General features: G+C 51.2%; 1 protein-coding gene across 1 annotated transcript in view; it reads left to right on the forward strand.

The window, feature by feature from the left end:
- Nucleotides 1–8,049: 8,049 nt before the first annotated feature.
- SIDT1 (SID1 transmembrane family member 1) overlaps nt 8,050–16,376 on the forward strand; it is a 53,480-nt gene continuing 45,153 nt past the window's right edge. Inside the window, exons 1-2 of the mRNA XM_083170647.1 lie at nt 8,050–8,268; nt 9,207–10,516. Coding sequence (XP_083026773.1) covers nt 10,325–10,516 — 192 coding nt within the window. The 5' untranslated portion in view covers nt 8,050–8,268; nt 9,207–10,324. The remainder of the gene's footprint in view (nt 8,269–9,206; nt 10,517–16,376) is intronic.

Genomic DNA, 16,376 nt, shown 5'->3' on the forward strand with positions numbered 1-16,376 from the left:
CCCCTCCTGGCATGGGTCATGTTGGGTGGTATGCGTATTCCCCTCCTGGCATGGGTCATGTTGGGAGGTATGCGTATTCCCCTCCTGGCATGGGTCATGTTGGGTGGTATGATGTATTCCCCTCCTGGCATGGGTCATGTTGGGTGGTATGATGTATTTCCCTCCTGGCATGGGTCATGTTGGGAGGTATGATGTATTTCCCTCCTGGCATGGGTCATGTTGGGTGGTATGCGTATTCCCCTCCTGGCATGGGTCATGTTGGGTGGTATGATGTATTCCCCTCCTGGCATGGGTCATGTTGGGTGGTATGCGTATTCCCCTCCTGGCATGGGTCATGTTGGGCGGTATGATGTATTCCCCTCCTGGCATGGGTCATGTTGGGAGGTATGATGTATTTCCCTCCTGGCATGGGTCATGTTGGGTGGTATGCGTACTCCCCTCCTGGCATGGGTCATGTTGGGCGGTATGATGTATTCCCCTCCTGGCATGGGTCATGTTGGGTGGTATGCGTACTCCCCTCCTGGCATGGGTCATGTTGGGAGGTATGATGTATTCCCCTCCTGGCATGGGTCATGTTGGGTGGTATGATGTATTCCCCTCCTGGCATGGGTCATGTTGGGTGGTATGCGTATTCCCCTCCTGGCATGGGTCATGTTGGGTGGTATGCGTATTCCCCTCCTGGCATGGGTCATGTTGGGCGGTATGATGTATTCCCCTCCTGGCATGGGTCATGTTGGGTGGTATGCGTACTCCCCTCCTGGCATGGGTCATGTTGGGTGGTATGCGTATTCCCCTCCTGGCATGGGTCATGTTGGGTGGTATGCGTATTCCCCTCCTGGCATGGGTCATGTTGGGTGGTATGCGTATTCCCCTCCTGGTATAGGTCATGTTGGGTGGTATGCGTACTCCCCTCCTGGCATGGGTCATGTTGGGTGGTATGCGTATTCCCCTCCTGGCATGGGTCATGTTGGGAGGTATGCGTATTCCCCTCCTGGCATGGGTCATGTTGGGAGGTATGCGTATTCCCCTCCTGGTATAGGTCATGTTGGGTGGTATGCGTATTCCCCTCCTGGCATGGGTCATGTTGGGTGGTATGCGTATTCCCCTCCTGGCATGGGTCATGTTGGGTGGTATGTGTATTACCCTCCTGGCATGGGTCATGTTGGGAGGTCTGCGTATTCCCCTCCTGGCATGGGCCATGTTGGGTGGTATGATGTATTCCCCTCCTGGCATGGGTCATGTTGGGTGGTATGCGTATTCCCCTCCTGGCATGGGTCATGTTGGGTGGTATGATGTATTCCCCTCCTGGCATGGGTCATGTTGGCTGGTATGCGTATTCCCCTCCTGGCATGGGTCATGTTGGGTGGTATGATGTATTCCCCTCCTGGCATGGGTCATGTTGGGTGGTATGCGTATTCCCCTCCTGGCATGGGTCATGTTGGGTGGTATGATGTATTCCCCTCCTGGCATGGGTCATGTTGGGAGGTCTGCGTATTCCCCTCCTGGCATGGGTCATGTTGGGTGGTATGCGTATTCCCCTCCTGGCATGGGTCATGTTGGGTGGTATGCGTACTCCCCTCCTGGCATGGGTCATGTTGGGTGGTATGCGTATTCCCCTCCTGGCATGGGTCATGTTGGGTGGTATGCGTATTCCCCTCCTGGCATGGGTCATGTTGGGAGGTATGCGTATTCCCCTCCTGGCATGGGTCATGTTGGGTGGTATGATGTATTCCCCTCCTGGCATGGGTCATGTTGGGTGGTATGATGTATTTCCCTCCTGGCATGGGTCATGTTGGGAGGTATGCGTATTCCCCTCCTGGCATGGGTCATGTTGGGTGGTATGATGTATTCCCCTCCTGGCATGGGTCATGTTGGGTGGTATGCGTATTCCCCTCCTGGCATGGGTCATGTTGGGCGGTATGATGTATTCCCCTCCTGGCATGGGTCATGTTGGGAGGTATGATGTATTTCCCTCCTGGCATGGGTCATGTTGGGTGGTATGCGTACTCCCCTCCTGGCATGGGTCATGTTGGGCGGTATGATGTATTCCCCTCCTGGCATGGGTCATGTTGGGTGGTATGCGTACTCCCCTCCTGGCATGGGTCATGTTGGGAGGTATGATGTATTCCCCTCCTGGCATGGGTCATGTTGGGTGGTATGATGTATTCCCCTCCTGGCATGGGTCATGTTGGGTGGTATGCGTATTCCCCTCCTGGCATGGGTCATGTTGGGTGGTATGCGTATTCCCCTCCTGGCATGGGTCATGTTGGGCGGTATGATGTATTCCCCTCCTGGCATGGGTCATGTTGGGTGGTATGCGTACTCCCCTCCTGGCATGGGTCATGTTGGGTGGTATGCGTATTCCCCTCCTGGCATGGGTCATGTTGGGTGGTATGCGTATTCCCCTCCTGGCATGGGTCATGTTGGGTGGTATGCGTATTCCCCTCCTGGTATAGGTCATGTTGGGTGGTATGCGTACTCCCCTCCTGGCATGGGTCATGTTGGGTGGTATGCGTATTCCCCTCCTGGCATGGGTCATGTTGGGAGGTATGCGTATTCCCCTCCTGGCATGGGTCATGTTGGGTGGTATGCGTACTCCCCTCCTGGCATGGGTCATGTTGGGAGGTATGCGTATTCCCCTCCTGGTATAGGTCATGTTGGGTGGTATGCGTATTCCCCTCCTGGTATAGGTCATGTTGGGTGGTATGCGTATTCCCCTCCTGGCATGGGTCATGTTGGGTGGTATGCGTATTCCCCTCCTGGCATGGGTCATGTTGGGTGGTATGTGTATTACCCTCCTGGCATGGGTCATGTTGGGAGGTCTGCGTATTCCCCTCCTGGCATGGGCCATGTTGGGTGGTATGCGTATTCCCCTCCTGGCATGGGTCATGTTGGGTGGTATGTGTATTCCCCTCCTGGCATGGGTCATGTTGGGTGGTATGTGTATTCCCCTCCTGGCATGGGTCATGTTGGGAGGTATGATGTATTCCCCTCCTGGCATGGGTCATGTTGGGTGGTATGATGTATTCCCCTCCTGGCATGGGTCATGTTGGGTGGTATGATGTATTCCCCTCCTGGCATGGGTCATGTTGGGAGGTATGCGTATTCCCCTCCTGGCATGGGTCATGTTGGGAGGTCTGTGTATTCCCCTCCTGGCATGGGTCATGTTGGGAGGTATGCGTATTCCCCTCCTGGCATGGGTCATGTTGGGTGGTATGCGTACTCCCCTCCTGGCATGGGTCATGTTGGGAGGTATGATGTATTCCCCTCCTGGCATGGGTCATGTTGGGTGGTATGCGTATTCCCCTCCTGGTATAGGTCATGTTGGGTGGTATGCGTATTCCCCTCCTGGCGTGGGTCATGTTGGGAGGTATGCGTATTCCCCTCCTGGCATGGGTCATGTTGGGTGGTATGCGTATTCCCCTCCTGGCATGGGTCATGTTGGGTGGTATGTGTATTACCCTCCTGGCATGGGTCATGTTGGGAGGTCTGCGTATTCCCCTCCTGGCATGGGCCATGTTGGGTGGTATGATGTATTCCCCTCCTGGCATGGGTCATGTTGGGTGGTATGCGTATTCCCCTCCTGGCATGGGTCATGTTGGGAGGTATGCGTATTCCCCTCCTGGCATGGGTCATGTTGGGAGGTCTGTGTATTCCCCTCCTGGCATGGGTCATGTTGGGTGGTATGCGTATTCCCCTCCTGGCATGGGTCATGTTGGGAGGTATGCGTATTCCCCTCCTGGCATGGGTCATGTTGGGTGGTATGCGTATTCCCCTCCTGGCATGGGTCATGTTGGGTGGTATGCGTATTCCCCTCCTGGCATGGGTCATGTTGGGTGGTATGCGTATTCCCCTCCTGGCATGGGTCATGTTGGGTGGTATGCGTATTCCCCTCCTGGCATGGGTCATGTTGGGTGGTATGTGTACTCCCCTCCTGGCATGGGTCATGTTGGGTGGTATGCGTATTCCCCTCCTGGCATGGGTCATGTTGGGTGGTATGCGTATTCCCCTCCTGGCATGGGTCATGTTGGGTGGTATGCGTATTCCCCTCCTGGCATGGGTCATGTTGGGTGGTATGCGTACTCCCCTCCTGGCATGGGTCATGTTGGGTGGTATGCGTATTCCCCTCCTGGTATGGGTCATGTTGGGTGGTATGTGTACTCCCCTCCTGGCATGGGTCATGTTGGGTGGTATGCGTATTCCCCTCCTGGCATGGGTCATGTTGGGTGGTATGCGTACTCCCCTCCTGGCATGGGTCATGTTGGGTGGTATGCGTATTCCCCTCCTGGCATGGGTCATGTTGGGGGGTCTGTGTACTCCCCTCCTGGCATGGGTCATGTTGGGTGGTATGCGTATTCCCCTCCTGGCATGGGTCATGTTGGGTGGTATGATGTACTCCCCTCCTGGCATGGGTCATGTTGGGTGGTATGCGTACTCCCCTCCTGGCATGGGTCATGTTGGGGGGTCTGTGTACTCCCCTCCTGGCATGGGTCATGTTGGGTGGTATGCGTACTCCCCTCCTGGCATGGGTCATGTTGGGTGGTATGATGTATTTCCCTCCTGGCATGGGTCATGTTGGGTGGTATGCGTATTCCCCTCCTGGCATGGGTCATGTTGGGTGGTATGCGTACTCCCCTCCTGGCATGGGTCATGTTGGGTGGTATGATGTATTCCCCTCCTGGCATGGGTCATGTTGGGTGGTATGCGTATTCCCCTCCTGGCATGGGTCATGTTGGGTGGTATGCGTATTCCCCTCCTGGCATGGGTCATGTTGGGTGGTATGCGTACTCCCCTCCTGGCATGGGTCATGTTGGGAGGTATGCGTACTCCCCTCCTGGCATGGGTCATGTTGGGTGGTATGCGTATTCCCCTCCTGGCATGGGTCATGTTGGGTGGTATGATGTATTCCCCTCCTGGTATGGGTCATGTTGGGTGGTATGCGTATTCCCCTCCTGGCACGGGTCATGTTGGGAGGTATGATGTATTCCCCTCCTGGCATGGGTCATGTTGGGAGGTATGCGTATTCCCCTCCTGGCATGGGTCATGTTGGGTGGTATGCGTACTCCCCTCCTGGCATGGGTCATGTTGGGTGGTATGATGTATTCCCCTCCTGGCACGGGTCATGTTGGGTGGTATGCGTATTCCCCTCCTGGCATGGGTCATGTTGGCTGGTATGCGTATTCCCCTCCTGGCATGGGTCATGTTGGGTGGTATGATGTATTCCCCTCCTGGCATGGGTCATGTTGGGTGGTATGCGTATTCCCCTCCTGGCATGGGTCATGTTGGGTGGTATGATGTATTCCCCTCCTGGCATGGGTCATGTTGGGTGGTATGCGTATTCCCCTCCTGGCATGGGTCATGTTGGGTGGTATGCGTATTCCCCTCCTGGCACGGGTCATGTTGGGTGGTATGTGTATTCCCCTCCTGGCATGGGTCATGTTGGGTGGTATGTGTATTCCCCTCCTGGCATGGGTCATGTTGGGAGGTATGATGTATTCCCCTCCTGGCATGGGTCATGTTGGGTGGTATGCGTATTCCCCTCCTGGCATGGGTCATGTTGGGTGGTATGATGTATTCCCCTCCTGGCATGGGTCATGTTGGGTGGTATGCGTATTCCCCTCCTGGCATGGGTCATGTTGGGTGGTATGCGTATTCCCCTCCTGGCATGGGTCATGTTGGGTGGTATGCGTATTCCCCTCCTGGCATGGGTCATGTTGGGTGGTATGCGTACTCCCCTCCTGGCATGGGTCATGTTGGGTGGTATGTGTATTCCCCTCCTGGCATGGGTCATGTTGGGTGGTATGTGTATTCCCCTCCTGGCATGGGTCATGTTGGGAGGTATGATGTATTCCCCTCCTGGCACGGGTCATGTTGGGTGGTATGCGTATTCCCCTCCTGGCATGGGTCATGTTGGGTGGTATGTGTATTCCCCTCCTGGCATGGGTCATGTTGGGTGGTATGCGTATTCCCCTCCTGGCATGGGTCATGTTGGGTGGTATGCGTACTCCCCTCCTGGCATGGGTCATGTTGGGTGGTATGTGTATTCCCCTCCTGGCATGGGTCATGTTGGGTGGTATGTGTATTCCCCTCCTGGCATGGGTCATGTTGGGAGGTATGATGTATTCCCCTCCTGGCATGGGTCATGTTGGTTGGTATGCGTATTCCCCTCCTGGCATGGGTCATGTTGGGTGGTATGTGTATTCCCCTCCTGGCATGGGTCATGTTGGGTGGTATGCGTATTCCCCTCCTGGCATGGGTCATGTTGGGTGATATGATGTATTCCCCTCCTGGTATAGGTCATGTTGGGTGGTATGATGTATTCCCCTCCTGGCATGGGTCATGTTGGGTGGTATGCGTATTCCCCTCCTGGCGTGGGTCATGTTGGGTGGTATGCGTATTCCCCTCCTGGCATGGGTCATGTTGGGTGGTATGCGTACTCCCCTCCTGGCATGGGTCATGTTGGGTGGTATGCGTACTCCCCTCCTGGCATGGGTCATGTTGGGTGGTATGATGTATTCCCCTCCTGGCATGGGTCATGTTGGGTGGTATGCGTACTCCCCTCCTGGCATGGGTCATGTTGGGTGGTATGATGTATTCCCCTCCTGGCACGGGTCATGTTGGGTGGTATGTGTATTCCCCTCCTGGCATGGGTCATGTTGGGTGGTATGTGTATTCCCCTCCTGGCATGGGTCATGTTGGGTGGTATGCGTACTCCCCTCCTGGCATGGGTCATGTTGGGTGGTATGCGTATTCCCCTCCTGGCATGGGTCATGTTGGGTGGTATGTTGTATTCCCCTCCTGGCATGGGTCATGTTGGGTGGTATGCGTATTCCCCTCCTGGCATGGGTCATGTTGGGTGGTATGCGTATTCCCCTCCTGGTATGGGTCATGTTGGGTGGTATGCGTATTCCCCTCCTGGCATGGGTCATGTTGGGAGGTATGATGTATTCCCCTCCTGGCATGGGTCATGTTGGGTGGTATGCGTATTCCCCTCCTGGCATGGGTCATGTTGGGTGGTATGCGTATTCCCCTCCTGGCATGGGTCATGTTGGGTGGTATGCGTATTCCCCTCCTGGCATGGGTCATGTTGGGAGGTATGCGTGTTCCCCTCCTGGCATGGGTCATGTTGGGTGGTATGATGTATTTCCCTCCTGGCATGGGTCATGTTGGGAGGTATGTGTATTCCCCTCCTGGCATGGGTCATGTTGGGTGGTATGCGTATTCCCCTCCTGGCATGGGTCATGTTGGGTGGTATGCGTACTCCCCTCCTGGCATGGGTCATGTTGGGTGGTATGCGTATTCCCCTCCTGGCATGGGTCATGTTGGGTGGTATGATGTATTCCCCTCCTGGCATGGGTCATGTTGGGTGGTATGCGTACTCCCCTCCTGGCATGGGTCATGTTGGGAGGTATGCGTATTCCCCTCCTGGCATGGGTCATGTTGGGAGGTATGATGTATTCCCCTCCTGGCATGGGTCATGTTGGGTGGTATGCGTACTCCCCTCCTGGCATGGGTCATGTTGGGAGGTATGCGTATTCCCCTCCTGGTATGGGTCATGTTGGGAGGTATGATGTATTCCCCTCCTGGTATGGGTCATGTTGGGTGGTATGCGTATTCCCCTCCTGGTATGGGTCATGTTGGGTGGTATGCGTACTCCCCTCCTGGTATGGGTCATGTTGGGTGGTATGATGTATTTATCTGTATGGAAGTCCCGTGAAGCAGCCATCTGACAGATTGGTATCACCCGGCTGCTTCAGTGTATGGGGTGAGGGGTGAAGGCTGGCTCCTCCGTGGCCCCTTTACTAAGTCCTAGTTACACCACTAGACAAATAATTGTAAATGTAATAGATGCAAAATTATTTCAGATAATCTATTTGTAATTCTGTAAATGAATGGAGCAGTGCCATAATCCAGCACCAGGTGGCGCCATAGTCCACCTGCTGCAGCTTCTGCACCTGACCCTTTATGCTTTAGAATAAAAAAATGAGATAAATGCAGATTATTGCTGTGTGATTGGTCACCTGTCCCTACTCGGTCCCTTCTCTGTCCAGGACATCCAATCAGAGGCCAGAGAGGGAGGGCCCTCTGCTGGTGCCTGCTCTCTGCAGCCAGTGGTGTGTGTGTGTAATTCTCTCTAGGTGCACTGGAGATGGGTGATAGTGACAGCAGCTCTGAGGCCACCAGCAGAACCAAGGAGAACAAGGCATCACCCTGATACCCCAGCAGGACAGAGGGGGACAAGGCATCACCCTGACACCCCAGCAGCAGGTAAATACATCTCAGCACTGATTGCTCCCATTCTCTATGTATCATTGTTGTATCTGCAGTTACTGGATCTCTGTATGAGCAATGTCTATAGATAGATATGAGAGAGATTGATCAATGTTGGGGCCACTAACACATATACGATAGGGCATTTTCACATGGTTTCAACCCAATGGGCAAATAAATCGCGCAAAAAGCGCCATATCGTATGTGTTTTACCTCCGGATCCGATGAGCGGTCCCATGCACATCAGATCGGATCTAGAGATCGCCATGGCTGCCACATGTCGGATAAAGTGGCAGTCATTGACAGCGCGTACGATACATCGCATGCAAAAGGAACGATGCAATGTTTTGTGTGCGATCCTGCCGCCAATTCACTAGGGCAATTGACATGCAGTTTGGGCTCTTGTCATACGATTGAAGCGATCATTCGCAGGAAAAGTGTCCAACCTGCATGTGATTGTCAGTCGCTAACTGAGGTATAACTTGTGATACCTACCGCACAGTAGGAGGGTACGGGGGCCTGTAGGTAGGTAGGTAGGGGGAGAGAGAGAGAGATGTAATCCACCGATTCCTCCCATTCCCTATGTATTATTGTAGTAGCTGCATTAACTGTCTTCTATGTGCCAGTCTCTAGTGTACCGGTAGATAGATATTAGATAGATTGATCAATGGAAGATAGATAGATAGATAGATAGATAGATAGATAGATAGCTATAGATATATGAATAATAGATAGATGGAGGGATAGATAGATAGATAGATAGATAGATAGATAGATAGATAGCTATAGATATATGAATAATGGATATATGGAGAGATAGATAGATAGATAGATAGATAGATAGAAAGATAGATAGATAGATAGATAGATAGATAGATAGATAGATATCCCACGGTCTCTACTATCTGATGGGCTATTTCTGTTTTCCCTTGTAGGACAGCCTGGCATCGGTGTGGACATAGTATACAGGCCATATACTGACTACTGCGGGTCAGCATTGCCCACACACTGCTCCGGTCCATGCGGACATAGTATACAGACCTCACATCGCTCCAGCCCATGCGGACATAGTATACAGACCTCACACCCTCTGGCATCGGTGCAGACATAGTATACAGACCTCACATCGCTCTGGCATCGGTGCGGACATAGTATTCCGACCTCACAGCGCTCCAGCCCATGCGGACATTGTATACAGACCTCACACCCTCTGGCATCGGTGCAGACATAGTATACAGACCTTACAACGCTCCGGCATTGGTGCAGACATAGTATTCAGACCTCACAGCGTTCCGGCCCATGCGGACATAGTATACAGGCCTCACATTGCTCCGGCATCGATGTGGACATAGTATACAGACCTCACATCACTCTGGCATCGGTGCGGACATAGTATACAGACCTCACATCGCTCTGGCATCGGTGCGGACATAGTATTCAGACCTCACAACGTTCCAGCATCGGTCCGGACATAGCATTCAGACCTTACAACGCTCCAGCATCGGTGCAGACATAGTATTCAGACCTCACAACGTTCCAGCATCGGTGCGGACATAGTATTCAGACCTTACAACGCGACGGCATCGGTGTGGACATAGTATTCAGACCTCACAGCGCTCCGATCCATGCAGACATAGTATACAGGCCTCACATTGCTCTGGCATCGGTGCGGACATAGTATTCAGACCTCACAGCACTCCAGCCCATGCGGACATAGTATACAAACCTCACATTGCTCCAGCATCGGTGCGGACATAGTATACAGACCTCACAACGCTCCGGCATCGGTGCGGACATAGTATACAGACCTCACATTGCTCCAGCATCGGTGCAGACATAGTATTCAGACCTCACATTGCTCCAGCATCAGTGGAGACATAGTATTCAGACCTCACATTGCTCCAGCATCGGTGCAGACATAGTATTCAGACCTCACATTGCTCCAGCATCGGTGCAGACATAGTATTCAGACCTCACAGCGCTCCGGCCCATGCGGAGAGGCCGTCTGATGGATTGAGAGCACCGTCTCCATAGGACAGGACCTCGTGGAGAGATGGGACCGGTGGGACTAACCTTCTGTCTCTGCCAGTGTCTGCTGGTCCCTCTCATGGCAGGAAGGTTCGCCAGAGCCGTGAGCAGGCCGACAGATATGAAACCCGCGCAGTTTGGCACACGCTACTCCGGGAGTATCGACAGGGACATCGAAGAAGTCTACGCCTTCAACTACACCAGCGTGCCCGGCAAGGTAGGAAAGGCGTCATTCGCACAAAGTAGATGAAGCCATTTGATGTAACATATTTATATGAGAAATAGTTTTTTGTCCATTTTCCAGCGTTTGGGAGCGGATGGCTGATTGTCATATGCTTCCATATATTCCCACCAGACAGATTGGACAGATATATCTGCAGGTGTGTACCCAGCGTTACACACATAGGACCTGTGGGTTTGAATTAGCTTTCACTGCACTGCAGTCTCCATTATGGCAGCCAGTGGGGCATGCTGGGTGTTATTGCTCATCAGCAGATTGCCGGATAGTGGGTGATGAGTGACATATGTAGCGGACAGTGATGGCGCCGATTTGGCGGGGGTAGGACGTACTTTATAAGGTTTAAATGTAACAGGGACCTGGAATACTTCTGTCTCGTAGCCTGGCGCTGACGCTCTGTCTGTTGGCGGAACCATGCCAGCACGTGCCCGGAATACCACCGTTGCTCCATTGGGGGGAGAGCTGGTGCCTCGGAGAGGTGCAGGAGCCTCAGAACCTGAGTCTGAGGCACCTGCTCTCCCCCACAAAGAAGCGGTGGAGATTTCTGTTCCTGGCGGCAGGATCTCACGGGTTTGTTCAGAATTGGCAGCGGCACTAATAATGTAATATACAGGGTGGGTCCCACTTATGTTATTGGACCCCAACTGCCGCTTTGTAATTGTATACTGAACACGCGTGTGCATGTGCAAGGGATAGCAGCTGGTTCCCGGCCCTGTTTGTCATGTTACCATGGTGGGTGTGCTATGACAATGCCAATATTTGGGATCTCGGCAGCCGATATTCCAAAGTAGGTAGGAGGGGAGTCTCATGTGCTCGCCACGCTGTGGACTCGGTAGCTCGCTGCAGTCACCACAGGTTCTTTTCTCCCTCTATGGGGCTCATAGGCCCCACGAGGAAGAATAGTTGGTCGGTATCTCGACTGTCGGGCAGTGGAACAGTTGAGATTCATGGGGTTGGTATACTAGAAGGAGACCATATAGACCATCTCAGGTGTCATATACATCAACCTACAGAGACCGTATGGGTAGAAGGAGACCATATAGACCATCTCAGGTGTCATATACATCAACCTACAGAGACCGTATGGGTAGAAGGAGACCATATAGACCATCTCAGGGGTAGTATACACTAACCTACAGAGACCGTATGGGTAGAAGGAGACCATATAAACCATCTCAGGTGTCATATACACCAACCTACAGAGACTGTTTGGATAGAAGGAGACCATATAGACCATCTCAGGGATCATATACACCCACCTACAGAGACTGTATGGGTAGAAGGAGACCATATAGACCATCTCAGGGGGTCATATACACCAACCTAGAGAGACCGTATGGGTAGAAGGAGACCATATAGACCATCTCAGGGATCATATACACCCACCTAGAGAGACCGTATGGGTAGAAGGAGACCATATAGACCATCTCAGGGGTCGTATACACCAACCTAGAGAGACCGTATGGGTAGAAGGAGACCATATAGACCATCTCAGGGATCATATACACCCACCTAGATAGACCGTATGGGTAGAAGGAGACCATATAGACCATCTCAGGGGGTCATATAAACCAACCTAGAGAGACCATATAGGTAGAAGGAGACCATATAGACCATCTCAGTGGTCGTATACACCAACCTAGAGAGACCGTATGGGTAGAAGGAGACCATATATACCATCTCAGGGATCATATACACCAAGCTACAGAGACCATATGGGTAGAAGGAGACCATATAGACCATCTCAGGGGTCATATACACCAAGCTACAGAGACCATATGGGTAGAAGGAGACCATATAGACCATCTCAGTGGTCATATACACCAACCTAGATAGACCGTATGGGTAGAAGGAGACCATATAGACCATCTCAGTGGTCATATACACCAACCTAAAAAGACTGTATGGGTAGAAGGAGACCATATAGACCATCTCAAAGGGTCATATACACCAAGCTACAGAGACCATATGGGTAGAAGGAGACCATATAGACCATCTCAGGGGTCATATACACCAAGCTACAGAGACCATATGGGTAGAAGGAGACCATATAGACCATCTCAGTGGTCATATACACCAACCTAGATAGACCGTATGGGTAGAAGGAGACCATATAGACCATCTCAGTGGTCATATACACCAACCAAGAAAGACTGTATGGGTAGAAGGAGACCATATAGACCATCTCAAAGGGTCATATACACCAACCTAGAGAGACTGTATGGGTAGAAGGAGACCATATATACCATCTCAGTGGTCATATACACCAACCTAGATAGACCGTATGGGTAGAAGGAGACCATATAGACCATCTCAGTGGTCATATACACCAACCTAGAGAGGCTGTATGAGTAGAAGGAGACCATATAGACCATCTCAGGGGGTCATATACACCAACCTACAGAGGCCATATGGGTAGAAGGAGACCATATAGACCATCTCAGGGATCATATACACCAAGCTACAGAGACCATATGGGTAGAAGGAGACCATATAAACCATCTCAGGGATCATATACACCCACCTAGAGAGACCATATGGGTAGAAGGAGACCATATAGACCATCTCAGTGGTCATATACACCAACCTAGATAGACCGTATGGGTAGAAGGAGACCATATAGACCATCTCAGTGGTCATATACACCAACCTAGAGAGACTGTATGGGTAGAAGGAGACCATATAGACCATCTCAGGGGGTCATATACACCAACCTATAGAGACTGTATGGGTAGAAGGAGACCATATATACCATCTCAGTGGTCATATACACCAACCTAGATAGACTGTATGGGTAGAAGGAGACCATATAGACCATCTCAGTGGTCATATACACCAACCTAGATAGACCGTATGGGTAGAAGGAGACCATATAGACCATCTCAGTGGTCATATACACCAACCTAGAGAGACTGTATGGGTAGAAGGAGACCATATAGACCATCTCAGGGGGTCATATACACCAACCTACAGAGGCCATATGGGTAGAAGGAGACCATATAGACCATCTCAGGGGGTCATATACACCAACCTAGAGAGGCTGTATGGGTAGAAGGAGACCATATAGACCATCTCAGGGGGTCATATACACCAACCTAGAGAGACCGTATGGGTAGCGGGAGGCTATATACATAGATTTTTTTCCATGTTTTTAGAATCATGCTTTACTATCCTCGTGGACTGTCCGAAGCCCGCGAGCCTTGTGAGGGTCACAGTACACTATTAAGGGGTCTACATGTGCATGGATCACAGGGAGGCCAGCACAGAGGATAGAGTGTAGGGATCAGTGACGTACAATGGTTCTCCTGGTGTAGGGATCACAGGAAGGGGTATATATAATATATATATATATATATAACGATTAAAGCGATCTTGTATGATGCTGGATGAGCAGTGGGCATTACAGACCATGGCGTGTGTCTTGTATTACACATCTGTGCTCCATATTCTGCACTGTGTATTTCCTATCCCTGTTATTGCTGTACACTGTGTACATAAGAAGCATCTGTGTATACGCAGACCTCTCATCCCCATAATGTTGAACGATGAGACTATGTATACACACATCCTTATCCAGCCAGGGCCAAAGCTGCAATCTATGGTATAATGGTATAGTACATTACACCTGATACATTTCTTAGTGGATTAATCTCCAGCAGTGGTATCCTGTAACTGCAGCCGCATGGGAATCCCCAGTGTGATACTGATCAATAACGCTTAGTGCTAAACATCTATCTGGACCGTGCAGTGCTGGGAGCCTGAACATCGCCCACAGTTATACACAATGCAGAAAACCTGTGCTGTCCATCTGACCAGGGCAGCCGGACAACAAATGTCCATATGTTCTCCTGCAGGTGGTCGGGATGATCGGATAGGTTTAATAATTAGCAATCCAGCCCAGTCAGTCGTTTCATGCTGAGGACGATTATCGCTCATGTCTGTACAGCTAATCACTCACATCACGGTGTCACCGGCTGATGTAGATGATTATCGCTCATGTCTGTACACCGGACGCTAATCACTCACATCACGGTGTCACCGGCTGATGTAGACGATTATCGTTCATGTCTGTACACCGGACGCTAATCACTCACATCACAGTGTCACCGGCTGATGTAGACGATTATCGTTCATGTCTGTACACCGGACGCTAATCACTCACATCACAGTGTCATTGGCTGATGGGGAAGATTATCGCTCATGTCCACATACCGGACGTTAATCACTCACATCACAGTGTCACCGGCTGATGTGGATGATTATCGCTCATGTCCACATACCGGACGTTAATCACTCACATCACAGTGTCACCGGCTGATGGGGAAGATTATCGCTCATGTCCACATACCGAACGCTAATCATTCACATCACAGTGTCACCGGCTGATGGAGAAGATTATCGCTCATGTCTGTACACCAGACGCTAATCATTCACATCACAGTGTCACCGGCTGATGTGGACAATTATCCCTCATGTCCACATACCGGACGTTAATCACTCATATCACAGTGTCACCGGCTGATGTGGACAATTATCCCTCATGTCCACATACCGGACGTTAATCACTCACATCACAGTGTCACCGGCTGATGTGGACGATTATCGCTCATGTCCACATACCGGGCGCTAATCACTCACATCACAGTGTCATCAGCCTGCAATGCCCACTCAGCATACCCTGCAATGCCCACTCAGCATACCCTACAATGCCCACTCAGCATACCCTGCAATGCCCACTCAGCATACCCTGCAATGTCCACTCAGCATACCCTGCAATGCCCACTCAGCATGTCTGAGCCATCCGTAGCTTGGCTTGTGCCCAGTCTCCCGAGTAACATATGGGCAGCTATGGCAGCAGATCTGGATTGCATTTGTGCCCATGTGAAAAAACAAACAAACATGTTTCTACCATTTGAAACTGTTAAATTTTCATATCTGTCAACCTTAACCATCGACCTTTTGACCTGTCAACCTTTTGTACCACATGTTGAATATATGTTGTCTGTTGACTACTGACTGTCGACCTATCACCCAGAACCTGCCACCAGGGGCACCGCTTCCTGCGCGGACACATGTGTTTCAGGGCATATTGTTATCGCAGATTGTTTGTGGCTGCAGCTGCTGATTAACAGAACACAGCTAATGACAGATAAATCATTAACCACATCCAGCCTCACCGCAGTGCCGGTTACTATGGCATTCCCGGGAGTTGTATTCCAGTGCATGTACTAAAAACATCATAGATGGTCTTACAATGCAGAGATGGGACAAAATGTAATAGGGCGCAAATATTTAGACATGGGAGTGTGCGGATTTGTGTAAACCTTTAACAAAAAACGGAGTGGGGTCCCCCCCCCCTCTTGTGCAAAACCAGCCCCAGGCTCATTGATCCGGTCTTAGTGTACCGAATACAGGGGAAAACTGGGATCCCCCTATTTAAGACCAGCACCGGGCAATGCGATTTTGAATGTGCGATTTTTAAAACAGGAATTTTACTGCAATTAGTTACTACATGTGCGATAAATCAAATTAATCAACGGGGACGCCTGACAGATCGCTCAGCCGCACAGCACTGTGCAGTGCTTTGTGCTGAGCGATCTGATTGTTCTGAGCATCACTCACAAGGCCCATCTCCTGTCTCGCTACATTTGTAGGCCCCTTAAGGGCCAGATGTATCTAGCTTCAAAAAGTCATGGAGAGTGATAAATAACCAGCCAATTGGCTCCTAACTGTCATTTTAAAACCCAACCTGTAACATGGCAGTGAGAACCTAATTGGCTGGCTGTTTATCACTCTCCATTTTATCACCATTTGAAGCTTAGTACATCTGGTCCTAAAT

This window comes from Crinia signifera, chromosome 2 (assembly GCF_055691185.1).
Source record: "Crinia signifera chromosome 2, ASM5569118v1, whole genome shotgun sequence".
In the NCBI taxonomy this organism is placed as follows: domain Eukaryota; kingdom Metazoa; phylum Chordata; class Amphibia; order Anura; family Myobatrachidae; genus Crinia; species Crinia signifera.